General features: G+C 39.8%; 1 protein-coding gene across 3 annotated transcripts in view; it reads left to right on the forward strand.

The window, feature by feature from the left end:
• gfm2 (GTP dependent ribosome recycling factor mitochondrial 2) overlaps positions 1–27,316 on the forward strand; it is a 52,282-nt gene that overhangs the window by 16,071 nt on the left and 8,895 nt on the right. For all 3 annotated transcript variants that reach the window (XM_073048295.1, XM_073048293.1, XM_073048294.1), the window contains exons 9-19: positions 4,246–4,306; positions 5,672–5,860; positions 7,365–7,445; positions 8,202–8,350; positions 10,138–10,278; positions 10,981–11,080; positions 13,992–14,172; positions 14,301–14,377; positions 17,822–17,960; positions 19,230–19,415; positions 19,529–19,644. In XM_073048295.1, coding sequence (XP_072904396.1) covers positions 4,246–4,306; positions 5,672–5,860; positions 7,365–7,445; positions 8,202–8,350; positions 10,138–10,278; positions 10,981–11,080; positions 13,992–14,172; positions 14,301–14,377; positions 17,822–17,960; positions 19,230–19,415; positions 19,529–19,644 — 1,420 coding nt within the window. The remainder of the gene's footprint in view (positions 1–4,245; positions 4,307–5,671; positions 5,861–7,364; positions 7,446–8,201; positions 8,351–10,137; positions 10,279–10,980; positions 11,081–13,991; positions 14,173–14,300; positions 14,378–17,821; positions 17,961–19,229; positions 19,416–19,528; positions 19,645–27,316) is intronic.

Below are 27,316 nucleotides of genomic sequence, written 5' to 3' on the forward strand. Positions count from 1 at the left end.
TTCATCGTCTATAGTCAGAAGTTAATGTATAAACATGGCACATAGCGCAGTGATACCCAAATTCAGATTTGTTTATCATTTGTACATCAAAACATACAGTGAAGTGTGTTGTTTGTGTTAACAACCAGCACACCAAAAGGCATGCTGGGGGCAGCTCGCAAATGTCGCCCCACATTCCGGCACCACCTCAGCATGCCCATAATGCTCGGCAGAACAACGCAGAACACAGCAAGTAGCAAATCAACAACGTCAAAACAAGCTTTTTTCCTCTTTCCCACCCACATATACAGACAGTCCTCCAACTCTAGGATGGGCCTCCAGGACCCCCGGCTTTGGCCATCAGGCCACAAATTCTGAATTTCAATCGACTTTCAGACTTGATCTTTGGTGTCATTTGATCCATTGAGTCTGCCAGCTCCTCGAAGAGCAAACTTATCAATCAGTCCCCCACTTCTTACCTGTAACCCCGCAAATTATTCTATTTCATGGGCGTAGACCTTCTGTTTATTTTCAGAGTGGACTTCATTTTCAGGAGGGGCTGGTAAATAAGAACACTTTCTTAGGAGTCAAAAGGGAAAGCTGAAGTGAAAGTAACCTGCTGAAAGAACCCAGTGGGTTAGACAGTATCTCTGGAGGCGGAAGCATGGTCGATGTTATGGGTTGAGACTTCTCCTATTTTGGCTTTCAGCTTGACATCTAACACTCAGGACTGCTTGATGACGTAGGATAATAAAACTGCTTACAATTGTTGCAGCAATTTGTGAATGAAGTCTTTTGGAGACTATATGTCTGATAAAAATGGTATTTATTCATCACAAACAGGCCTACTCCAGTTTTCCATCTCCTCGTAATTTATAGTACTGTGATAGTTTGTTTTCAAAACAGAAAGAACAATAAGCAACCAACCACATTTTCAATGGCTATAATATAATTTTGAATGCAGACAGTTACCATTTGCAGAATTAAGTATTTACAATGACAGCACATCCCATCTAGTAGAATCCTTTAGAATATTTAGTCCTTGAGCCAGGACCCTAAATTTGGGCCAATGGTAGCATCTGGGGGGAATAATTCTTATGGTGATTTTTGGCAAGGTATACACCCCTAGTGCTAGAAAATACGTGATAGCATTGCAGTGGTAGCTTTCTGATGTGTTTGAACGCATCATAGTGATGACACAAGGGTGCAGTTTACGTATAGAAGATATCCTTTCTCATCCCCTTGGACCATTGCCCTGGGCCCTGTCCATACCAGAAGGATTGCTGAGAAAGACAAATAAAGCTACTTTAGCCACAACCTTGCGGAAAAATGTAGCAGTAGAGCAACTCCCAGGAAACTCTGCTACAGTGGTTGATGGAATGAACTTGGTCCAAAGAGTGAAAGGTGATCAAGTAACTTTCAGAAATGTTGTCACAACAATTCTGGGCATGGCTCTGAGGGAAGGCAGTCAGAGTAGCAGAATAGATGTTGTATTCGACACATACAAGGAGAACTCTATCAAGAATAGGGAAAGATCTCTACGGGGCAAAGAGACTGGTCATGAGTTGCAAGGTATCACAGGCACACAGATGGTGAGGCAGTGGAGGAGCTTCCTGACCAAAGTCAGTAACAAAAATAGTCTCATTAGCTTCATAGTCCATGAATGGAGGAAGGCGGAGTACAGAGCAAGGCTACAGGAGAAGATTATGTATGCAACTGTGAATGACAAAATTGCCAAAATTAACTATGAGCATTATTCCCCTCAGATGGTACCAACCAACCCTACTGGCTCATGGAATAATTCAAACACTAGTCTGAGAGCTTTTAAGCACAAATTCCAGACACCAAAAATATACTTCTATTAGCATTGAAGAATCCCTCCCTGAAAATACAAAGCCTGAATATTAAGTGACAAAGCAGTCATGTCATGAATTTCACATTAAGTTGCAAAGATAAGCCCTTAACAAGGGCTTCCCTGATCTCATCATGAGGGTTTCAGTGAGCACCAAGTAACAAGAACATAGAACATACAGCACAATACAGGCTTTCAGCCCACAATATTATGCCAATCTTTTAACCTGCTCCAAGATTAATCTAACCCTTCCCTCCCACATAGCTCCGTATTTTTCTTTCATCCATGTGCCCATCTAAGAGTCTTAAATGTCCCTAATGTTTTTGCGTCTAGCCCTGCTCCTAGCGGTACATTCCACACACCCAGCACTTGCTGTGTTTAGAAGAAACCTGCCTCTGCTCTATACTTTACTCCAATCACATTATTATACCCACTTGTACTGGCCATTTCGACCCTGAGAAAAAAGTGCAGTCTGTTGATTCTATCTCTGCCTCATAGCATCTCTGTCAAGCTGCTGCTCATCCTCCTTTGCTCCAAAAATAAAAACCCTAGATCGTTCAACCTATCCTTTTAAGACATGTTTTCTAATCCAGGCACCATCCTGGCAAATCTCTGGTGTTTACCCTTTCTAACGCTTCCACATCTTCCCTAGAATAAGGCGATTAGAACTGAACACAATACTCCAAATGTGGTCGAACCAGAATTTTATTGGGACAGTTAAGACTCTTGATGGACATTACCTCGCACTTTTGACCTCAGACCCCTGACTAATGAAGGCCAGCACAACATGTGCCTTCTTAGTCACCCTATCAACTTGTGCAGCAACTTTGAGAGATCTATGGATATGGACCCGTGATTCCTCTGCTCGTCCCACACTGCCTTTGAGTTCCATCTTCCAAATTGTATCACCTCAAACTTTTCCAGATTGAGCTCCACCTGCCATTTCTTCATCCTGTCAATGTGCTGTTGTAAACTACAGCAAATGTTCACAGCACCACCAACTTTTGTGTCATCTGCAAAAATACTAATCCATCCCTCCACTTCCTCATCCAAATCAGTTATATTAAAAAATAATTGCAAAAAGTAGGGGTCCCCGTGGACTAACACTGGTCACCAATGTACAGGCAGAATACACTCCGTTTAGTACTACTCTCTGTCTTCTGTGGGCATGCCATTTCTAAATCTATGTATCCAAGTTTTCCTAGATCCCATGCCTCCTGACTTTCTCAATGAACCTACCATGGGGATCCTTGTCAAATGCCTTATTAAAATCCAAATATTCGACACCCACTGCTCTACCTTCATCATTTTGTTTTGTCACTCTCTTGAAGAATTCAATCAGGCTAATGAGGCACGACTCATACAGATCCTTAGTCAGACTATGCTTCTCTAAATTCACATAAATCCTGTCTCTAAAAATACTCTAATTGTTTGCCCACCACCAGTGTAAGACTCACTGGTCTAAAATTCCCACAGTTATCCTTGTTAACTTTCTTCAATAGAGGAAAAAAAATTGCCAATCTCCAATCTTCTGGTACTACTCCTGTGGCCAGTGAGGATGTAAAGATCATTGCCAGGAACACAGCAGTCTTTCCCCTTCTTCCCATGGTAACCTTGAGTATATCCTGCCAGACCCTGGGGGACTTAACTATCCTATTGTTTTCCAAAAGTTCCAGCACCTCCTTAACATTGATAGGATATCAGTCAGCTTTACACTGCCCTCGTATTCGGCAAGGTTCATCCCACTGGTGAATACTGCTCCTCTAGTTGCTACAAATGAAAAACTCGAATCAACTGAAAAAATTCCAAAACCTTTCTATAATTTACCTGCGTCTTCCTTAACTACCTCCTCTATCATCGGGGAGGAGGTACAGCAGCCTGAAGACCCACACTCAGTGATTTAGAAACAGCTTCATTCCATCTGCCATCAGAGTTCTGAACTGTCCATGAACACTAACTTACTCTTTTATATTATTAATTTTTTATTGTAACTTGTAATAACTTTGTATGTCTTGCGCTGTACTGCTACAATAAAACAACATGATGCAGGTTAGTAATAATAAACCTGATTTTGATTCTCCACTTCACAATGAAATGCTGCATCTTGTGTTTTGAAGTTAGTAATTAAATTATGAAAGCAAGCTAGTAATTATTTAACTTGGATTGTTAGTTTATTCTTTAAACACTCACACTTGAAATTTTAGCTTTTCTCTTACCATATGGGGGAGGGGATGCAAATACTGCTTTCAGCATCATTAGCTTTTGTTTTAAGAAGAAAAATTATTAGTAAATGCCTTTGGTCTGGGTAATATTCCAGAGAATATTTAGAGAGTCCTAACTGAACATCTTGTGATTTATTGGTTTGATGTGGTTCTGATAGAAGAGGTAATTATAACAGTTCTTTTAACTTGCAGTTTTTCCTACTCCATTGAAAGCATTAAAGAGAAGCTGAAAGTTAAACCTCTTTTGCTACAGGTAAGCTTTAACTTGAACATATGTTGGAGGAAGGTGGATGGTTATGCTGCGAATGATTGGTTCTGGTGCAACTTGGTGTGCAGTCACCAGGGGGCTCACTTGAGCAGCTGAGTTGCTGCACTGTCTTTCTCAGAGTTAATCAGTCTATAAATATAACTGTGGTTCAGTTGAAAAGGAAATGCTAAATTCTGGAGTAATCTGTGGCTAACCTCCTTTAGTTGATGCTCCAGCAGCAATATTTTAAAATTCTATAATGGATTCCAGAATATTATTTTCTTTTTAACAGTTTTATTTGAAAAGATGACATCTTCCAACATAAATTTTATTTTCAAAGTACATGTATGTCAGTGTATAAAACCCTGAGATCCACTTTCTTGTGGCATACTCAATAAGTCCATAGAATAATAACCATAACAGAATCAATGAAAGACTGCCCAACTAGGGCATTCAACCAGAATGCAGAAGGCAACAAACTATTCAAATATAGAAGGAGGAAATAATAATAAATAAATAAGCTAATTAAATATCGAGAACATGAGATGACGAGATCCATTGTTGTGGGAACATTTCAATGATGGAGAGGTGAAGTCAAGTAAAGTTATTCCTTTGGTTCAAGTGCCTGATGGTTGAGGGGTAGTAACTGTACCTGAACCTGGTGGTGTGAGTCCTACTTCATTTTACCAGAAATATAAAATACAACTCTTTTAACTGTAAGTACTTTTTCACCCTATTTGCTTTTTTTCTTATTTCTGCATTTTCCCATGAGTTGTGTTCCAAAATATTCAGTGAATCTGGTGGAGTTGTGCAATAATAGTAAAGCTGATGAATGGTGTGTAGAGATTTAATTCTAATATGTTGTTCTTCTACGACTCAATAACCTCTGCTGTGACTTAGGCTCTTCTGTGCTTTCTTCATTTTTACACATTAACTTTGCAAATTCTTGATATTATCACTGGGTTAAACTTAGGGATGAATCAAAAGGAACATTATCCCTCTTAATATCATCAGTGAAGTTACAGGTAATTTTCTGGAGAGAATGTTAGATTACTAGAGTAGTACCAAGAAATTGGATGAATAAAGGATAATGTTTAATTTTTCTCCTTTTAATTTGTACTTTGAAAATCTGATGGGTTTACTTCTGCTCATGCAATTTTTTTAATTGCCCTTTACAATCATTTCTATGTATCATGTGTATACCAAGCAATATATATCTTATATGGTTTCTACTTAACACTCATTCAAGTACTTTCTTTAATGTTGATTTGCTGACAATTAGTTCTAAACGTTATGGAGATTCTGGTTTGTCACTGATTATCCAGATACATTTTGTGATGCCTTCTTGTAATACTTTGTCTCTAATTCCAGCTGCCCATTGGAACAGGAAAGACATTTAAGGGGGTAGTTGATGTAGTCACAAATGAAAAGGTTCTTTGGTGCCCAGGCTCCACTGATGATGATGATGGCACCGTCTTCAGCCGAGATCCTTTGACTCCAGCGGATGGCCATGGACTATTAAAGGAAGCTAGAGATGCAAGATATAGCCTCATAGAACAAGTAAAAGTTTTAAAGTAAATATTTAAAGCACTTAATAACCTACATTATATGTGATTAACTCTATGAGTGCGATTGACATTGTTTAATGGTAATTTCTGAGGTTATGCTTAGTGTATGTTGGCTTTATAAAGCTTTCAAGACCTGGACTTCACTAGCAAAGCCAGTATTTATTGCCCTTCAGGAGGTGACGTTGAACCACCTTCTTGGCCCTGCTGTAGTCGTTCTGGTGAAGTTACTGCTATAATACCAGTGGGTAGCAAGTTCCAAAATTTATAGCAAGTCAGCATGCTGTGAGCTGAAGGTGTTAGTGTTTCTGTGCTCTTGTCTTTGATGGCGGAAGTCGGGTGTTTGAGAGTTGCTGTTAGAATAGCCCAAGAATGAACGTTGTTGATTTTGTAAACGGAATATGTTGCAGCAGTGACTGAGAGAATGAATGTTTATAGTGGTGTCTAAGATGTCAATCAAGTGGGCTGCTTTGTCCTGAATGACGATTACTACTGATTGTGTAAATGTACTGAATCAGAGATTTAATAAATCACAAAGATTGAGAATTATTTAATCTAAGGTAATATATCTTAATTTGAGGTTGAAAATATGTGGCTTGTAAAATGCTTATGGTGGGTATGATCATTAGGGAGTGGATGGGTGCCGAACATTTGACAAACCATGACAAAACTGGAGCCACTATTATAAAGTAACTACACAGACTTGCAGCTAAGGGAAGAAAGTCAGATAATACAAAGGCATTTATTTTGAAGAATATGTAGCATTAATTCTTGTAACATGCATTACAGCTGCAAAACATAAGCACAGTGTATGTACAGCGTGGTACAACCATGCCCAACGGGAACCATCAGAATGAGGTCCATGTTGGGTACATTTCATACTCTTTTTTTCCCTCTGGAAAAGGTTCTTTAAACTAACTCCATTCTTGAGCTGCAGATGAAGTGGAAAGAGGGTTGGGTGTTTGCACCAGGAACAACAGTGAGGTTACCCATGACTAAATTCTTTCCATTGATTGACAGTGAGTGATGTGACCAGTGTGCCAGTTTTTCTTTATCTGTAAACTCCACTAGTTCTTGCTGTTGTAGCCTAGCTCCTCCAAACGGGATTCTCGGCACTTCAGATAATCCGACCCGAAGGTGAAAGTCAGACCAGCTGCAAAAGACCCTAGGCTCGCTTTTGTCTTTATTGATTTTATAATTTCCACTATACTCTTGGGCATAAAAGTAAACTTAAAAGCTTGTCACTCTGACAATTTATCTTTTCTACACCTAAGAAAAATTTGGTGTTTGTTTCCACAATATTAATAACTAAGGCACAGGAAAATGGTTATTTTGTTATGCTACGATAAACATCTTCGTTGCTTCTTGGAGGGTAAGCAGATAGATTTCAGTTGTTTCAAAAAGATTGTCCTTAATTTTACTTTGAAGATAGAAAATTAGTTTTGTGTAATGATGTGCATTAATTCAACAAACTTGTAACGATACTCATTTCTATACAGGTAGCAGATTTGGATGATGAATTTGCTGAATTGGTTTTGGAAATGTTAAGTGAGAACATGGATGCTGTTTCAGCTGAAAATGTGAGTTTCTTTAACCTTTTTGCATCACTACCCATCACTTAGGTTGCTGCAGAGCCTGGAGAGGAAATTTCATTGGTTTAGATTTGTGAGGCAGTGGAAAAATTGAGCTGGCCCTTTGATGTTTTATTCTGTCAACAACCTATGTTTCTGTGCTGCCAAAATGAAACTTTGCCGTCCCTCCTCCATAAGAGTCAGAGAAAGACATTTACCTGGTGCCTTTCACATTCCACAGGTGCTGCAAAGTATCACGTGATCAGTGAAATGGTGTTGCAATTCATCATTTTCTTTCAGGATGTGGACATCACTGGCAAAGTCAGCAAGCTTTTTTGTCTCTTCTGGATTATCCTGATCAGCCATTGTGTACATACAATAGGTCTTCAATTTCACATTATATACGAAAGCTCGTCATCCAAAAATGCAGCAGCCTCACTGTGAAACACTGAAATAAACATAAGCCACCTAAGTAGTAATAGCTTAAGGTCAATAAAATCTGATTGAGATCACTCCTATGAATAAGCATCATTGTACCGAGAGTATTTCATTGGGAGATGTAGGTTTGGTCAGTTACACTTAGAAATTGGAATTAAAGTAAATTTGGTTGTTTTATATTTTAATAAATCAGAAAACTGTTTACATAGAAGTAGTTTGTTTATATATGATGTGCAGTTTCTTGAAATTGCAATATTGTAATGGGTAAACTAAAACTGAAATACTATGCTGTGGGGGAAAAACTAACCATAGGTATTTTGAATTCAGTTAACTGCAGCCATCCGCAGAGTCACACTAGCACAAAGAGCAGTACCAGTTTTGTGTGGAAGCGCACTGAAAAATAAAGGTGTTCAGCTGTTAATGGATGCCATCTTAATGTATCTGCCAGCCCCAAATGAATGCCAACGTGATTTTATGTGAGTATTTGGGTGTTAAAAATGCAAGTACTTACCTTCACACTAGTATTATCAAATTAAGATTAATACTAAGTCAAAATACATTCACCAGTATTGGAGTCGCTAAACGTTGGTTCAAAAGTTTTACTTCAAAGAGCCTTTTAGAGGCAGTTCATGTAGAGTGGATTAGATGGGTGGTAAAATTGTAAGTTATCGGACCAGGCAGTATTTGCGAAAGAGAAAAATATTTAGTGCTTTAGGTGAAAGACCATTTGTCACAATTGCTGAGTATTTCCACACATGTTTTATCTTTCCAGTATCTGCAGTTTTTTTTGCCTGCTGTAAATCAGGATTTATGGAGCTACAGTCACCTTTGCTGGTGTGAATGGAAAAAGATTTGAAGACACCTGCTGAAGATGTCAGGCAGCAATTCTGTCAGCCACGTTACTCTACTGCCCATAGAATTAGGAGAGGACTTTTAGAGTAACTGCTGAAATAATGATTGGTTAGGATGTGAAAGCAATTGAGTGTGAAAATTGAATTTTAGATTTTGAGTAAGTGTGACACAAGTTAGTGAGCGCAGGACTTGCTGTAAATTAGAGTATGGTCAAATCTTCAGATGAGCAGGAGTGAATGAAAGGTGCAGGATTGGATACCAATCAGAGGAGTAATGGAATAGTCAAGTGTGAAAGTGACAAAATGCAAGGATAAGGATTCAGCGGCACTTGGGAAGGAAGACATGGGGAATGCTAGGAGGTGATCATAGACAGACATTTAGATGGAGGGGATATAAGTTAGGAATCTTTGTTGTCATCTAGGTTGGGTATTAGAACTCTTTTGAACAATTAGAACACTTGATACCCTTCAAGCACTGTGTAATAACGTAGAAATGAAAAATAAACTAGAAATAGTTTGTGCTGTAATTAAAAAGTAGAAAAAGGACTTTTGAGATCCTTGCGATTCTCATTTTTCAGATGTATTCATTCTCAGTCTAAGGACCAGCAAGGTTGCTAGGCAGATGTAGGTAAATATTTGTGCAAACACTATGGGTGTAATGGAATGTTTACTTCTCAATTATATTTTGTAAACTTTTTGCTACCATGGCTTACTTACATTGAAGTAAAATAGGAACTGTTAGTAATGTAAAGTTCACATTGAACCATTCAACAGACAACCCAAAGGCGACTTCTATCATTCCTACCTTCCTTCCTTCCTGAAGGGGCTCCTTAACCAAACAGTCAAAAACTTTTGGAGACAAAAGAGACTGCAGATCCTGGACTTCGGAGCAACACATTAAAACTTTGGGTTGGCTTTCCAATAACAATTCTTTAATTTTATTCTCTTGTGAAGTGCACTGGGAACATTTTACTTAGTTAAGGGTGTTTTTTAATTGGAAATTGTTGTTCTGTTTGCATCCCTGAAATATTGTAAGCTTTGCCTATGAACCCATGACCTACAGGCAGGATCTGACATTTTAATGTTATTCTACAATGTTTAAGGCAAAAAGCTGATTATCAGCACTCATTGAATGCAACATGTTACAACATAACACTCTATGTTTGTGTAAAGAGATTAGGTGAACTAGTCTGCACTTAACGTAATAAAGACTTGCCTGATAGTTATGATAAGCCATTGAGCTGAAATGTTTACTGTTTCCTTCCACAGATGTTATATGTGCTGTTGAAAGTTCTATATTTTTGCTTTAATGAGTCATTTTGATTTACTTTATGAATTTCTAGAATATGTAATAAAAACAAAATTGTTATTATTTTTAAGGATTTTCTTATGTTGACACATTTTATTTTCAGGCATTGTTATGGGAGTGACCTTTGTGCTCTTGCCTTTAAAGTTGTTCATGATAAACAACGTGGACCATTGGTATTTCTCCGTGTCTACTCTGGGACTTTGAAACCTCAGTCAGCTGTTCATAACATCAATAAAAACTGCACGTGCGTATTTATTTAGTGGCTATAAAATACAGGTCTTCTGCTCCACTGTGCAGATAAATGGCCATTCTAAACCTAAAAACAAAGATGTCAGAAACTGAACCAGACTATTTTCAATCTTGGTGTCAAATTCAGTTTCAGAACGTATAAACACATCTTTACTCTGAGCGCTCATTACCCCTGAGCTTGCTGATGCATACCAGTTCCTGGTTGACCAAAATAATGAGTTTTAAAATTCCAAACTCATCCAGTTTTTAATCTTTCTATTGTCTACCTCTTCCCCATCTGGGTCCCCAATCCTCCAATGCTTCAGGATACCTGCATCAACCCCACCTTCCCACCCCCCCCCCCCCCCCCCCCGCCCCCATCGGTCTGGAATCTTACGTTTTTAGATTTAATCACCCTATCATTGAGGCAAGGTCTTCAACTGCTAAGGCCCTGAACTTAGAACCATTGCAAAAAAAACTCTCCGTCGCTCATTTCTCCTTTTAAGATGCTTACTGAAACCACCTCATAGAAAGCTCCAATGAAATGGGTACCAGACCCCCTAGAGGCACCATATAAATGAAAGTTATGAACACTATCACTTTGGGAATTCCCCCATTCTTGCCCCTAGTTGTGCATTCCTGACTCTAAATATTCACAGATACCTTTTTGAAAGCTAGCATTTTTCATTGTAATTGGAGTTCTGTTTGTGCTATTTAGAGAACGTATGAGCCGTCTTTTGCTACCTTTTGCTGATCAGCAAATTGAGATCCCTGCACTGCAGGCCGGAAACATTGCGCTGACTGTGGGACTCAAACAGGTGGAGTAGTCTATTTCCTTAAAATTTAAACTTCCTCCAATATGAATAAAAAACACTACAGAAATTTGAAATAAAAGGAGGCAATGCTGGAAATGATCAGAGACAGAGAAATGAAGATAATATCTGAGCAACAAATCAGGATGGGATGGGAAATGGGTCATTACATTACAAATGACAATGAACCTACTTTCCCTTAACTTTTTCTCTGCATCTTTAGACTTTCTTTTGCCACTAACTTTTCCCCGTTCTGAATTATTTTATTTTTCTACCAGCCATTTCTAGCATTTTCCATTTCTATTTCATAATGTTTAACATTACCTGCATTTAAATGTATCCTTACCACCATAGGCCTATTTCTGTGCTTCTGGGGTAAGGGAAATGTCATCCTATCTGTATTTCTCTGACAAAAAGTGTTTATTAATCTTTGGGGGGAGGGAAAATGTGCTACTGAATACACAGTGAGTTACTATCTTTTGAAACAGTTTGATTTTGTTCGCTAACAAGATTTGAGGGCTGTGCATTAAAAGGTGAGAGATTTATTGAAGGGGGTTAAAAAAAATTGCTGTGTAAAATTTTATCTGCTCCCACAACCCTTGTGGAGACATGGGAATGATCAGTATTTCACGTCAAACCCTGCATTGTTAATGTATTTCTTACTTTTGTCCACTTCCAATTCCTGAATTTCAAAACCAGCAGTGATTGAGACAATTGTGTATAGATTTAGTAGCAACACACTAAATGCTGGAGGAACTCAGCAGCCAGGCTATGGAAAGAGTATAGTTGGCATTTCACGCCAAAACCCTTCATCAGGATTGGAAAAGAGAAAAAAGATGAGTAGTTAGAGTTAGAAAGTGGGGGGAGGGGAGGAAGAAATACAAAGTTATAGATGAAACCAGGAGGGGGAAAGGGGTGAAGTAAAGAGCTGGGAAGTTGATTGGTGGAAGAGATACAGGGCTGGAGAAGGGAGAATCTGATAGGAGAGGACAGAAGACCATGAAATAAAGAAAAAGGGTCGGCCCCTCCACCTGTCTTCATATCATTGGTACACTTTGCCACAAAGCCATCAATTCTGCTATCTAAATCATTGACAATGTACTAATACTGACCCCTGAGGAACACCACTAATCACTGGCAGCCAATCAGAAAAGACCCCCTTTATTCCCACTCACTGACTCCTGCCTGTCAGTCATTCCTCTATCCATGGCAGTGTATTTCCTGTAACACCATAGGATTTTATCTTGTTAAGCAGCCTTCTGAAAATCTAAGTAAATGACATCCACTGCCTCTCCTTTGTTCTCAAAGAACTTGTAACCAATTTGTCAGCCAAGAATTCCCATGCTAACTTTGACTTATTTTATCATTAGTCTCCAAGTACCCTGAAACCTCATATAACCTCAATAATGGGTTCCAACACTTCTCTAACCACTGAGGATTTGATGAGAATTTCCTCTCTTTTGTCTTCCTCCCTTCTTACGAGTGGAGTGACATTTGCAATTTCCCATCTCTCCTGAACCAAGCCAGAATCGATTGATTCTTGAAAAATCATGACCAATGCATTTGTTATCTCTTCTGCAATCTCTTTCAGGACTCTGGGATGTAGTCTACCTGGTCCAGGTGACTTATCTATCTTAAGACCTTTTCATTTGCCTAGCCCTTTTTCCTTTGTAATAGCAATGGCACTCACTCCTGCCTCCTGACACTCACGGACCTCTGGCATACAGGTAGTGTCTTCCACAGTTAGCACTGAATCAAAGTACTTGTTAAGTTCAAGTGCCATTTTTTTGTGCCCCATTACTACCTCACCGGCATCATTTTCCAGTGATCCATTATCAACTCTCACCTCCCTTTTATTCTTTATATAACTGAAAAAAAATTAGTACAGTATGCTGTTTTATATTATCAGTTAGTTTACCCTCATATTTCATCCTTTCCCTTCTTATAGATTTTTTGGTTGCCTTTTGTTGGATTTTAAAAGCTCCCCAATCATCTAACTTCCCACTCATTTTTGCTACCTTATATGCCCTTTCCTTGGCCTTTATGCAGTCCTTAACTTCCCTTGTCAGCCATGGCTGCCTAGCCCTGCCTTTTGAGAACAACTTCTTCTGTGGGACATATCTATCCTGCACCTTGTGAATTATTCCCAGTATCTTCAGCCACCTCTGTTCAGCTGTCATCCCCACCAGTATCCCCCTCCAATCCATCTGCGCAAGCTCCCCTCTCGTGCCTCTGTAACTCCCTTTATTCCATTGCAATACTGATACATGTGACTTGTGCTTCTTTCTCTCAAATTGCAGTTTGAATTCAATCATATTATGATCACTGCCTCCTAAGGGTTCCTTTACATTAAGCTGACTTATAAACTAACAAAGATTTGCTTTTTATTTGCAACATGAACTTCAAAACATACAGTGAAATTTTTTGTTTGCGTCTAATCAAATCAGCGAGGATTGCGCTGGGAAGCCCACAAGTATCGCCACTCTTCTGACGTCAGCATAGCACGTGCACAGCTCATTAACCCAAACCGTACATATTTGGAATGTGGGAGGAAACCTGGAGAAAATCCACGTGATTACAGGGAGAACGTATAAGCTCCTTACAGCAGCGGGAATCCCGATCCTATAGCTGCCACTGTAACTGATAAACTACCATGCCACCCCACGTAGTGGAGAGAAGATTTAAATGGAGAGGGTTCTCCCACAGATTTAGCTGTGTAAACATTTACTATGTAAAATTGGCCTCATTTAATTTATTCAGTGGAGATTAAGTGCAATCTAGCCTTTTCCCTAGTCTAAGAGTGTAATTTTGGAGGCACTTAGTGGTGGGAAATATAAGCAGCAGTTTGTTTTGAGGGTGTGCACAGAGTCTCTTTTGTCCATTACAAGCAGAATTTTTGTGCATTGTGTTTTTGCAGACAGCCACAGGTGACACTATAGTTTCGTCAAAGTCGCTGGCAGCAACTGCAGCCCATCGAGCAGGGGTGGGCTCTGCGAAGAGGCACGTTGAGCAGGAGAAACAAGTACTGGCTACAGTTGAAATTCCAGAACCTGTCTTCTTCTGTACGATTGAGCCACCATCTATGGCAAAACAGCCAGGTGTTGTGCAAAGTTGTTTTAACATGCAACTCTTAATTTCTTGTCAAACAGTGAGATTGTATTTGTAGTGCTTGCTGTTTTCTTTTTATATTTTCAAATTGATATTTGATGGCATATTTCTCCAACAGATCTGGACCATGCTCTTGCCTGCCTTCAGCGGGAAGATCCCAGTTTAAAGGTGAAGATTGATCCAGATTCTGGTCAGGTAAAGTCACTCACTGCTCATCAATTGGAAGTTTATTGTCCAAGTGATATGTATATCTCACAATACTGTAATCATGTAATTTCTGTAGCTAAGAAGCTAATTTCATTTTGCTAATGGCTACTAAAAGTTACATTGGAATCTGTGAAGAATGAATGCATGAGTGAAATCTTGTGAAATAAACATGGAAATGTTGAGTAATTGAAAGCCCACTCTGCAGCCCTACCACTTCTTGACAGTGCAAAAAATGTCCCTATATGTACAGGTTTCCCCCACTATTTGAAGGTAGAGTGTTCCTATGAAATAGTTCATAAGCCGGAATGTCGTAAAGTGAAGAAGCAATTACCATTTATTTATATAGGAAAAATTTGTGAGCGTTCGCAGACCCAAAAAATAACCTACCAAATCATGCCAAATAACACATAAAACCTAAAATAATAGTAATATATTGTAAAAGTAGGAATGATCTGATCAATACACAGCCTATATAAAGTAAGAATACTTTTCTGCAATCATTGCAGCACTGTCCACCGCAGTGAAAATCTCACGCAAGCGCTCTCGGCAGAAGCACTCTTTCCAGTAACCTTTAAGCTATGAAGCTGCCAAATCATACCAAATAACACATAAAAATACACAGCCTTAATAAAGTAGAAATAATGTATGTACAGTGTAGTTTGACTTACCAGAATCGGGAAGACAGCACACCGATGATGGTGTGTTAGGCTGAGGGTGTGATGGTGGGAGACTGGGGTGTCATCTTGTCGTCTGTTTCCATTGGGGCAGGCAGGTCACCTTCTATGTCTGCCTGCCTGCCTCGATGTCGAAGGTCGAGGTTCGTCATCTGCTGTGGCTGAAGTGGAAGACTTGAAAAACGACAGTATGCTTGACTGCTTAGCCCCCCGCATTTTTCTATCATACAGTTCTTTGTAAGCACTCAAACCATCCTGCAAATATGCCCTAAACCTACGTACTCTTTCAAAATTAAAGTCATACTTTTCTGCAATCATTGCAGTATTGTCAATTGCAGGGCAAATCTCACGCAATTACTTCACGTTCAGTTCCTGGACGACTTCACTTTCGGGCCATTCACTACTGCGTTTGGTTTCAATTGATAGATAGATACTTTATTCATCCCCATGGGGAAATTCAACATTTTTTCCAATGTCCCATACACTTGTTGTAGCAAAAACTCATTACATACAATACTTAACTCAGTAATAATATGATATGCATCTAAATCACTAACTCAAAAAGCATTAATAATAGCTTAAAAAAAAAAAAAAAAAGTTCTTAGGTCCTGGCAGTTGAATTGTAAAGCCTAATGGCATTGGGGAGTATTGACCTCTTCATCCTGTCTGAGGAGCATTGCATCGACAGTAACCTGTCGCTGAAACTGCTTCTCTGTCTCTGGATGGTGCTATGTAGAGGATGTTCAGGGTTTTCCATAATTGACCGTAGCCTACTCAGCGCCCTTCGCTCAGCTACCGATGTTAAACTCTCCAGTACTTTGCCCACGACAGAGCCCGCCTTCCTTATCAGCTTATTAAGACGTGAGGCGTCCTTCTTCTTAATGCTTCCTCCCCAACACGCCACCACAAAGAAGAGGGCGCTCTCAACAACTGACCTATAGAACATCTTCAGCATCTCACTGCAGACATTGAATGACGCCAACCTTCTAAGGAAGTACAGTCGACTCTGTGCCTTCCTGCACAAGGCATCTGTGTTGGCAGTCCAGTCTAGCTTCTCGTCCAACTGTACTCCCAGATACTTGTAGGTCTTAACCTGCTCCACACATTCTCCATTAATGATCACTGGCTCCATATGAGGCCTAGATCTCCTAAAGTCCACCACCATCTCCTTGGTCTTGGTGACATTGAGACGCAGGTAGTTTGAGTTGCACCATATCACAAAGTCCTGTATCAGTTTCCTATACTCCTCCTCCTGTCCATTCCTGACACACCCCACTATGGCCGTGTCATCAGCGAACTTCTGCACATGGCACATTGTTATTCTTTCCTCTTCATCAGCTCTTCATCTGTTAGTTCTTGGTCATGGGATGCCAAAACCTCTTCAACATCATCTTCGTCAACTTCCACAAACCCAGCCTCCTTAACCAAACTCACTATGTCCTTACTTTGTTCAACACGATCGAAACGCTTAATTATGTCTAGTTTTACGCTAAGTGTAACACCCTTACGCACTCTTTTAGGCTTTTCCGATACCTTAGAACTCAGCTTGTTAACGGATACACAAAATAAATAGACATAAAGCATGTGTTTAAGCAATGCTGGCTAGAATGTTGTTCGGGGGGGCACGCGCTGCCTTTTTTCGTGACAATAAAACACCTGTTAGCGAAAACAAGCAACTAATGTAGGTCCTTCATAACAGCGAGGTGTCGTAAAGCGAATGTTTGAAAAACGGGGGACATCTGTATGTCTGAACTTTTCTCTCCCTTTTTTAAGAACCATGTGTAACCTTCAGGCTCACCCAGCTCGTGTTCATCTAGGGGAATCAGCCTTTGGCCCCACCAAACTGGGAAATCACATTTGTGTGGATGCTGTGTAATGTACCCCCAGTTACAAACCCACAACGCAAAATATCAGGCAGTATACCATATGCAATTAAATGATTGAACTTTATAAATCTTAATCTGAATATAGGGTTAGTAATGAAAATAAAAAAGGGCCCAATTCAAGTCAAAAGTTCACGTTAGAGCTCACTCCGTAGTCATTCTTCCACCATAGGTCTGCTCTGAGCGTCACTGACCTTCGGACCCTCAGATCCCAGTCCACTCCGTCCGGTTGTCTACCAGCTCTCTCCACATGTGTCTTCCCTCTTCATCTCTCCTTGACAAAAGACCATGAAAAAACATCCTTCCAGATATACAAGACAAAGCAACAATCTCCAATTGGCTAATATGCATACTACAGTCCCGTTATCTCCAGCCATAACCCAAACATTGCTGCTACAGAGAAACAGTTACCTTAGCAGGGAACATTACAGAGAAGCCATTACATTAGCCTTAGCAGTGAAACATTACAAAGAAGCCATTACACATGTGTTTTGAGAATCCTAGAATTAATGCATAGTGTAACAAGTTAGAAAGTCAATTCATCTGTCCCTTTTTCCCTACCATTCATATATATATTTGCACTTTGTCTTTACATTGTACTACTCTTAATCTTCTTTGGATGGATTAGTGCACCATATCACTTAAAATGAAGCTTGTTGCTAAAACTGGTGAATATTCCATATAGTGGTGAACATTCCTTCTGCTACTCAGTACAGATTAATTTATTCATCGCAAGAGAACAAGTGTAGGTGGAGATCATTCGGGGTAATTATTGGCTTTGAAACTATTTGATTTCCATCTAGGTTATGGTTGATTTAGACCTTAATTCTGTTTATCTTCCTGAAATGTGGAACTATTTTCTGCTACTCTGATAGACTATTTTATGTGGAATGGGAGAACTGCACATTGAAATAATCCATGATCGAATCAAGCGAGAGTATGGAATTGAGACATACCTTGGACCTCTCCAGGTGGCCTATAGAGAAACTATAATACAGTCTTCCATTTCAAGTGGTAAGGTCTTAATTCACTATAACATTCAGTAATTTACTATTACTAAAGTATTCTATGTTACATATCTTATAGGATCTTAAAATTGCTGCAACAGACACAGAAAATCTGTTAATTTTTTTACACAGCCACATTTGCTTATGATATTTTACACCAAAAGTGAAGTGAGATATGTGACACATCAAAATGACTGAATGTGCTACAGTCACTTGTGGTTAACAGTAAAACACTGATGGGTACTAGTAATATTGATTGCAGAGGACAATTATTTGTTCTGACATTTAACAATGTTGCTGGAAGAGGTGTACTTTCAGTTTCCCACAAGATTTTAATTGAATGGTCTACAGTTAATCTCTCCATCAGAGGCAGAGATGCAGCACAAAAGCAGGATCCACCTTTATCACCAACAATAATTGAAACCCAGCTAAGTCATATTAGGATTCTCCAAACACGAAAACCTCTAGAAAATCGCAATGTTGTAAAATAATTAAATCACTCTCATTTTCAATTTAATTTAAATAAGGTAGAAGAATATCTGTACAGTATTACAAGTTGAATACATAAACCAGGCTGGCAATTCAGTTCTGTTATCTTTTAGATACAGAGGCCCCATCTTCCTGCACAAGTAGGGGTTAAGTAGTTTACAATATTATTTGAAGATCCCTGGGTTTCCTGACCAACATCCTCTCTCAACTAATATTACTAAAAGAGCTTGTCTTGATATTTAATTTCAATTCTGCCAGTTAGACTTTCTCTTGTGCATTCTGAAATAGTAATAAAATCAGTATGGATACTGTAGTCTCTTTCATAGATGTGGCAGGTGGTGGCTGAAGGAATTGGTGGGTAGGTAATTCATGAGGTGGTGTGCTCTTTGCAGCATTAATGCTCTTGGTTCTCAGACTCAAATTTTTTAGTATCGTCCCAAATACGCTGTTTCCACTTTGAGTAGTCAAGGGACAGATGTTTCCTGGAGTCAGTGTTTGTATTCCCTTGAGGAAGCTTTCAGCAAATCCTTGAATCGTTTTGCCTATTTGCTGGTTAATCTCTTCCCATGTCAGATCTTGTATTAGTTTGTCTGGTTTGGGGCATATGAATGTCATATTCTGTTCATCCTAGCTGACGAGTATAACTAAGGACTCAATGTTGGCTTGAGAGAGGATGCTGACATCAGTTTGTTTATCTTTCCAGTGAATTGGAGGATTTTGCAGAGTCAGTGTTGTTATATTTATAATAAACAATTAATGAACTGTATAATTTATTGTATTCCTTTAGATACTCTTGACAGAACAGTGGGGGATAAACGTAATCTGGTAACAGTGGAGCTTTCTGCCCACCCATGGCTGGGAGAAGAATCAAAGACAAAACCTCTTATTGAAATTTCAGATCATATAATGAAACAGCTTTCTACAGAAACTCATCATGCTATAGAAAATGGAATCAAAAACTCATTTCTTCAAGGTGCCACATGATAAATTAATCTTTTTCATTGAAATGTATAAATCAGTATATTGCATAAAAAGTGAACTGTATAGTATGTGGTATGTAAATCATTTTACCGCTTATTTCTGTAGGTCCTCTTTTAAGGTTCCCAGTTCAGGATGTGGTGGTTACCTTGCGGTCTCTAAATATATACCCTGGAACATCCATGCCAATGATTTCTGCTTGTGTTTCACGTTGCGTGCAGAAGGTAAGGCCTTGGGAAGTTAACATGGTAATTTTGTAGATGCTGACAGCTCTGTATTTTCATTAGCTGATTGAGCAGCTCTAACAACATCATACTGGAGAAGAGCATTTTATTGTCAGCAATTAACTGTGAAATTAGTTTTTTTTCCTTAAAAGTGATCCAAGTCATCAGTTTTATACACTGTTCATTTTGTTGATAATTTTGTTAAATGCTCTTAAATGCAATTTTCGATATGTCTCATTAATAAACCATACACACTGAAAGATGAGTGGCCCAAATTACATTCGGTACATTCCTTTTTTATATCCTGCAGTCATCTAGCACCCAATTATCCCAACACTTTTAAAGTGCCCGCAAAGCAGAAGAGCCTGCAACTAGCTACTAGGCTTCAAGCAGAGCGACTTTCTGTTACTCAAAACCCTTTTCGTCTGTCTCTGATAATTTGAGACTTCATAAAAACATTTGGAATAGAATCAAATATATTAAACAGATGAAAAAAACCATAATGAAAGCTTTTAGAAACCATTCATCTCTTGCTAATTACGCACAAATAAAGAAACATAAACAATTTAGCTAAGTTTACTTTAAAGAAGTTTAAAGTCAAACTTTAAATGAATGGTATGGAGCAAGATTCTTTAGCTGTGACTGGAGTAAGGCTGAGGGGCCAGATCTGAAGTGTAACTGACAGGTTTTGAACTGCCTTGGTCTCAGTGGTGAATCCAGTAGTAGACCAAGTGATCACCTTTGCTTGATTTTCAGTGTGTCCTTGATTTTCACGCTAAAATGTGCAGTCTCAGAATAAAGAACAGATTGATTCTTAAAAAGACATTGATCTGACAGTAGAAGACAGGCTAATTTTATACCATTGTTTTACTAAAAATACATTAATTTGTGGTGACGCACACAAAATGCTGGAGTAACTCAGCAGGTCAGGCAGCAACTTTGGAAACAAAGTAATAGTGAACACTTTGGATTGAGATCCTACATCAGGACTGGAAAGGAAGGGGTAGGATGCTAGAATAAGAAGATGGGAGGAGGTGAAGGAGGACAAGCAGCTTAGAAGGTGATTGGTGGAGCCAGGTGGGTGGGGGAAGAAGGACGAAGTAAGAAGCCAGGTGGGTGGGGGAGGAAGGATGAAGTAAGAAGCTAGGAGTTGAGAGGTGGAAAAGGCAAAGGGCTGGAGAACAAGGAATCTGATAGAAGAGGAGAGTGGACACGGGAGAAAGGGAAAGAGGAGGGGCACTAGGGGAAGTGTTAAACAGGTGAAGAAAGACTTAAGTTGGAGAAATTGATGATTTGAGGTGAACCTGCAATAGAATGGCAAATTGTATTGCTCAGCAAACATCGGCCGTATTTCCTCTTGTCATTGTCTTGCAGTGACGGGTACCTTACAGCTCTCTGCATTGGTAAGGAATCCATTTATAAATTGGAAGAGTGCTCAGGGCAGAAGGGAGAAAATGGAGAGTTTATGATAATGAACAACAGGGTCAAAAGGAATACTTTTGGTAATGTGTTGAGAATATGGAGATGATGGTGATGCCACAGCATTGTTTCTCTTGATCTTTGAGTATTGGTGATGTTGAGAAAAGGTATTATTCAAAATCTTGCAACGTATTGCAATGCACTCTGTAGACTGTACAGACTACACCACGGTGGGTGGAAGGAGGTGGTGGGAGTGTCTACTCTGTTGTGTGCAGTGCATTGAGCTGGCAAATTATTATGTAACGTTAGCAACAAGGTTCCTAATTGCTCTAGTTGCACATTTCAAAGGAATTGGTGAATATCCTGACATTCCTGACCTGAGTGTTGCTTGGAGGAGAAGCAGTGACACCCATCTTCCTCCTGGTTCATGTAGTGTTTATGTAGAGATGTGGTGTTAAGGTCCTGTGTAATATGATGTATAAAAGTGGTGGGAAACTAGATATTGTTTTTAAATTAAAGGCTAACCCAATTCTATCTTGAGTGCATCAGAATCAAGTTTATTATCACCGGCATGTGTTGTGAAATTTGTTAACTTTGCAGCAGCAGCTCAACGCAATACATAATGTAGAAGAAAGAGGGAAAAAAATAAATAAACCAATTACAGTATGCGTATATTGGAAAGATTAAAAATCTTGCAAAAAAACAGAAATAATATATATTAAAAAAGTGAAGTAGTGTTCATGAGTTCAATGTCCATTTAGGAATCAGATGGCAGAGGAGAAGAAGCTGTTCCTGAGTCACTGAGTGTGTGCTTTCAGGCTTCTGTATCTCCTGCCTAATGGTAACAGTGAGAAAAGGGCATGCCCTGGGTGCTGGAGGTCCTTGATAATGGATGCTGCCTTTCTGAGACACCGCTCCTTGAAGATGTCCTGGGTACTTTGCAGGCTAGTACCCAAGGTGGAGCTGACTAGATTTACAATTCTCTGCAGCTTCTTTCGGTCCTGTGCAGTAGCCCCCCCCCACCCCCCATACCAGACAGTGATGCAGCCTGTCAGAATTCTCTCCACAGTACATCTATAGAAGTTTTTGAGTGTATTTGTTGACATGCCAAATCTCTTCAAACTCCCTAATGAAGTATAGTTGCTGTCTTGTCTTCTTCATAGCTGCATTGGTATGTTGGGACCAAGTTAGGTCCTCAGAGATCTTGACACCCAGGAACTTGAAACTTCTCCCTCTCTTCACTTCTGATCCCTCTGTGAGGATTGGTATGTTTTCCTTCGTCTTACCCTTCCTGTAGTCCACAGCTCATTAGTCTTACTGACATTGAGTACAAGGTTGTTGCTGCGACACCACTCCACTAATTGGCATAACTCACTCCTGTACGCCCTCTCGCCTCCATCTGAGATTCTACCAACAATGGTATGTATTGTCAGCAAATTTATAGATGGTATTTGAGCTAATAGCCACACAGTCATGGGTATAGAGAGAGTAGAGCAGTGGGCCAAGCACACATCTCTGCGGTGCACCAGTGTTGATTGTCAGCAAGGAGGTGATATTATCACCAATCCTCACAGATTGTGATCTTTCAGTTTGGAAGTCGAGGATCCAGTTGCAGAGGGAGGTACAGAGGCACAGCTTCATGCATCCCCCCTAAACTGCAGCAATATTGGGAAGTGTAGATATCTAAGTGAGGAAGTAAAGCATACAAACCAAGCTTCAGTGTTAGAAATAATAATATCTGGATGAATTGTTCACATCATTTGTTAATTTCAAGTATTGACCTGAGTCCAGAGTGAAAGTTGTCTGCTGATCTTTGGAGAATATTGCATTGTTCAAGACATAAAAGAAGTTGTGAAATCAGCTGATGTGAGGAGTATGACAAACTAGTCTTATTTCCTCTGTTGGGGAATAAACTTGCCTCTTCTATGTAGTTTTACAGAACTGAGATTATGATTTCTTCATGTCGTTAATTGCTGGATTATCTACATTTTCTTTGTCAAATAAAAGCTACAAGAAGTCTGTAGTTTTCACAAAGAATCCAAAGTAAAATGGGAACTTGAAACTCATTCACGAGGAAATCTGCAGATGCTGGAAAATTCAAGCAACACATAGAAAATGCTGGTGGAACGCAGCAGGCCAGGCAGCATCCATAGGAAGAAGTACAGTCGACGTTTTGGGCTGAGACCCTTCATCTTGACGTACTTCTGTACTTCTTCGACTGTACTTCTTCCTATAGATGCTGCCTGGCCTGCTGCGTTCCACCAGCATTTTGTGTGTTTTACTTGAAACTGATTCTACATTTTTTTTTAATCTGCTCATAAAACCATTACAATGGGCTCAAATTTCTCCATTTATCAAATATTAGAATGTTCAGAACCTCCTGATGTTGCAAAAATAAGAAACAGAGTCAATCCATCTCGTCACGAACAAATCTTATGTATTTCACTGAGGCCTTTAGTCAGTTTTCTAAGCTACAGAGTAAAAATATGTTCTATTCACTCTCTCCTCATCAGGCTCCTGCATTTCTTCATCCCAGAAATAAATCATTTGTTGTATATTTTTTAGATATAGAAAGCAAAATTGCATATATTACCACGGATATAATTTTATTAGAGCTCTATTTAATTACAGGAAGACTTCTGTAATTTTGCACAACAAACCATTTACAGTTAAGACCAATGTAACTTTGGAGATGCAAGAGAATGTTGTAATCTGCTGCAAAAAAAACACAAACTGCTGGAGGAACTCAACAATTTAAATAGCATGGGTGAAGGCAGAGGCATGGTTGAGGTTTCAACTTGAGATCCTGCTCAACTTGGACAGATGCAGTGTCTGGATGCGAAAAGTCAATCGGCCTGTGACGGTGTCTGACCCAATGTATTCCTCCATCAGCTTCTTTTCTGCTCCAGCATGACTTTTGCTTTGACTGTGTCACATGCAATTTCTGTGGGTTTTGCATAAGGTTACATTGTATAGTGGTTTCTCACCATTCTGTTTTCCTCCCATTATCGTAGCTTTAAGTACTCTTACGTGGTCATTAAGTCTGTATTATAGTTAAACATAAAAACTCAATTTTGTGATTTCACAATACAATTATATTAGAACTAGTATTTACCAAAGATAATTTCATGGGTCAGGATAAAAATTAAGTAATACTGATGTGTAAACTGTACAGAAACTTACAGCGAGGAAGAAATACTTGAGTGAAATTGAATATACCCATGGTGTGTGGTTGCTGTGCTACTTCACTAGCTCACTTCTGCTTTACCATTAAAATGTATTGAAAGGCATGATTAATAGAACTGAATTTGCAGCAGGGGCCAGCATTACAGAGCATAAAGTTGATTTCCACAGTTATGCAGATGGCACACAATTGTATATCTCAAATGAACCTGATGATGATTACTCCCTATCTTCTCTAACTTCTATAAACTAAATGTTCGCTTTGACCATCGAAACGTGAAGGAACAGTTATGAATTCTTACAGCCCCTATGATCCTGTGATTTCAGTCTCTTCAGGCCGACGTGAAAGCATCCTTCAGCAGGGTGAAACCACGGAAAGCATCTGGCTCAGATGCAATACTTGGTTGAGTACTAAAGACTTGTGCAGATCAACTGCCTGGAGTGTTCACTGATATCTTTAACTTCTCACTATAGCAGTCTGAGGTACCCGCCTGCTTCAAGCAGGCTTCAATTATGCCAGCGTCTAAGAAGAACGTGGTAACCCACCTCAATGACTGCTATCCAGTAGCATTTATACCCACTGTGATGAAGTGCTTTGGAGAGGTTGGTGTAGAAATCTATCAACTCCTGTCTGAGAAGCAACTTGGATCCACTCCAATTTGCCTACTGGCACGACAGAACAACAGCAGATGCCATTTCATTGGCTCTTCACTCAACCTTGGAACATCTGGACAGCAAAGATGCATATATCGGGATGCTCTTTATTGTCTACAACTTGGCATTCAATACCATAATCCCTTTGAAACTATTCCAAGACCCTGGCCTCAATGCTTGTGAAATTGCATCCTCAATTTTCTCACTAGCAGACCCCAATCAGTTTGGATTGGCAACATTTCCTCCACAATCCCCATCAGCACAGCTACACCACAAGGCTGTGGGCTTAACTGCCTCCTCTACTCGCTTTATACATATGAATGTGAGACTAAGCACAGCTCCAGTGCCATATTTAAGTTTGCTGATGACACCACTGTTGTTGTCCAAATCAAACATGGTGAAGAATCAACATGCAGGAGGGAGATTGGAAATCAGGCTGAGTGGTGGCACAACAACCTCTCGCTCAATGTCAGCAAGACTAAGGGGCTGATTATTGACTACAGGATGAGGAAACCATAAGCCAGAACAGATTGGGGGATCAGAGGTGGAGAGGGTCAGCAACGCTAAATTCTTTGGTGCTGTCATTTCAGAGGATCTGTCCTGGGCCCAGCACATAAGCGAAATGACGAAGAAAGCATGGCAGCACCTCTACTTCCTTAGAAGTTTGTAAAGATTTGGCATGACATCTAAAACTTTGTCAAGTATATAGACTGGTTGCAACATGGCCTGGTATGGAAACACCAACAGATAGATAGATCTCAAAGGAAATTACAGTGTCACATTAGCATTACAAGTGCACAGATTTACAAATATTAGAAGAGAAGTAACAAAGAATAACAAATAAGTTACCTCAAACAGTCTAACAGGAGGGTGTCATCACTTCCCTGGCTATAGGCTGACTCATAGAGCCTAATGGCTGAGGGTAAGAATGACCTCATACCGCTCTTTGGAGAAGCGCAGTTGTTTAGTCCATTATTAAAAGTGTTCCTCTGTTCAGCCAGGGTGGCATGCAGAGGATGAGAAATGTTGTCCTGAATTGCTGGGATTTTCCTTAGGGTCCTTTGTTCTACCACAGTCTCCATTGTGACTCCAGTTTGACTCCTATAACAGAACCAGCCTTTCTAATCAGTTTATTGAGCCTGCTAGCATCACCTGTGTTGAAGTAATTGCCCCAGCATACCACTGCATAGAAGATTGTACAGGGAACAACAGACTGGTAGAACATGTGAAGAAGGGGCCTGCATACTCCAAAGGGCCTCAGTCTTCTCAGGAATTAGAGGCAACTTTGGCCCTTCTCGTACACAGCCTCTATGTTAGTGCTCTGCTCCAGTCTGTCATCCAGGTGCACCCCTGGTACTTGTAGGTCCTGAACACATTCACATCCTCATCTTCAATAATAACAGAACAGTGCAGGCTTCCTAAAGTCCATCACCATCTCCTTTGTCTTACTGATGTTGAGCTGCAGATAATTCAGCTTCCTCCATCAGGGCTCTGTATTGAACCTCCCGTCCTCCTTTTATACAGCCAACTGTTGCTGAGTCATCGGAGAATTTCTGCAGATGACATGACTCAGTGTTGTATCTAAAGTCTGAGGTATACAGGATAAATAGGAAAGGAATCATTACAGTCCCCTGTGGGGCCCCAGTGTTGCTTATAGCCATGTCTGATACACAGCTCTGAAGCTGCACAAACTGTGGTCTGCCAGTCAGGTAGTCTATTATCCAGGTGACAACAGAAATGCCAACCTGCATTGAATGGAGCTCCCCCCCCCCCGCAGTGAGGGCTGTATGGTATTGAAGGCACCAATTAAAGAAATAGTGGATATGGCTTAGTCAATCATGGTTCTCTGGTCTCTGAGATCTCTGAGGATCTAACCTGGTCCCAACATATCGATGCAGCTATAACAAAAGCAAGATAGCAGCTTTATTTTATTAGGATTCGGTTTGTCACCTGAAACACTCAAACTTCCGTAAATGTACAGTGGCGAGCATTCGGGCAGGCTATATCACTGTCTGGTATGGGGGGGGGGGGCTTGATAATATATATATTTACTGTAATTGATTTACTTGGTTTTTTTTTTCTTTCTGTATTATCACATGTTGCATTGTACTGCTGCTGCTAAGTTAACAAATTTCACCATACATGCTGGTGATAATAAACCTGATTCTGATCTTCTGGGTCAAGCACTTTCTACCATTGAACACATCTACATGGATGCTGTCGCAGGAAAGCAGCATCCATCATCAAGGAGCCCCACCACCCCCATGCTCTCTTCTCACTGCTGCCATCAGGAAGAAGGTACAGGAGCTTGAAGCCTCACAGAAATTATTGCTCATCCACTTGTTTATTGTGGCCATACCAGAAGTCTAAACTGGTATGGTTCAGTTCAGGAACAATTATTACCCATCAACTAACA

This window comes from Hemitrygon akajei, chromosome 6, assembly GCF_048418815.1.
Source record: "Hemitrygon akajei chromosome 6, sHemAka1.3, whole genome shotgun sequence".
Lineage (NCBI taxonomy): Eukaryota > Metazoa > Chordata > Chondrichthyes > Myliobatiformes > Dasyatidae > Hemitrygon > Hemitrygon akajei.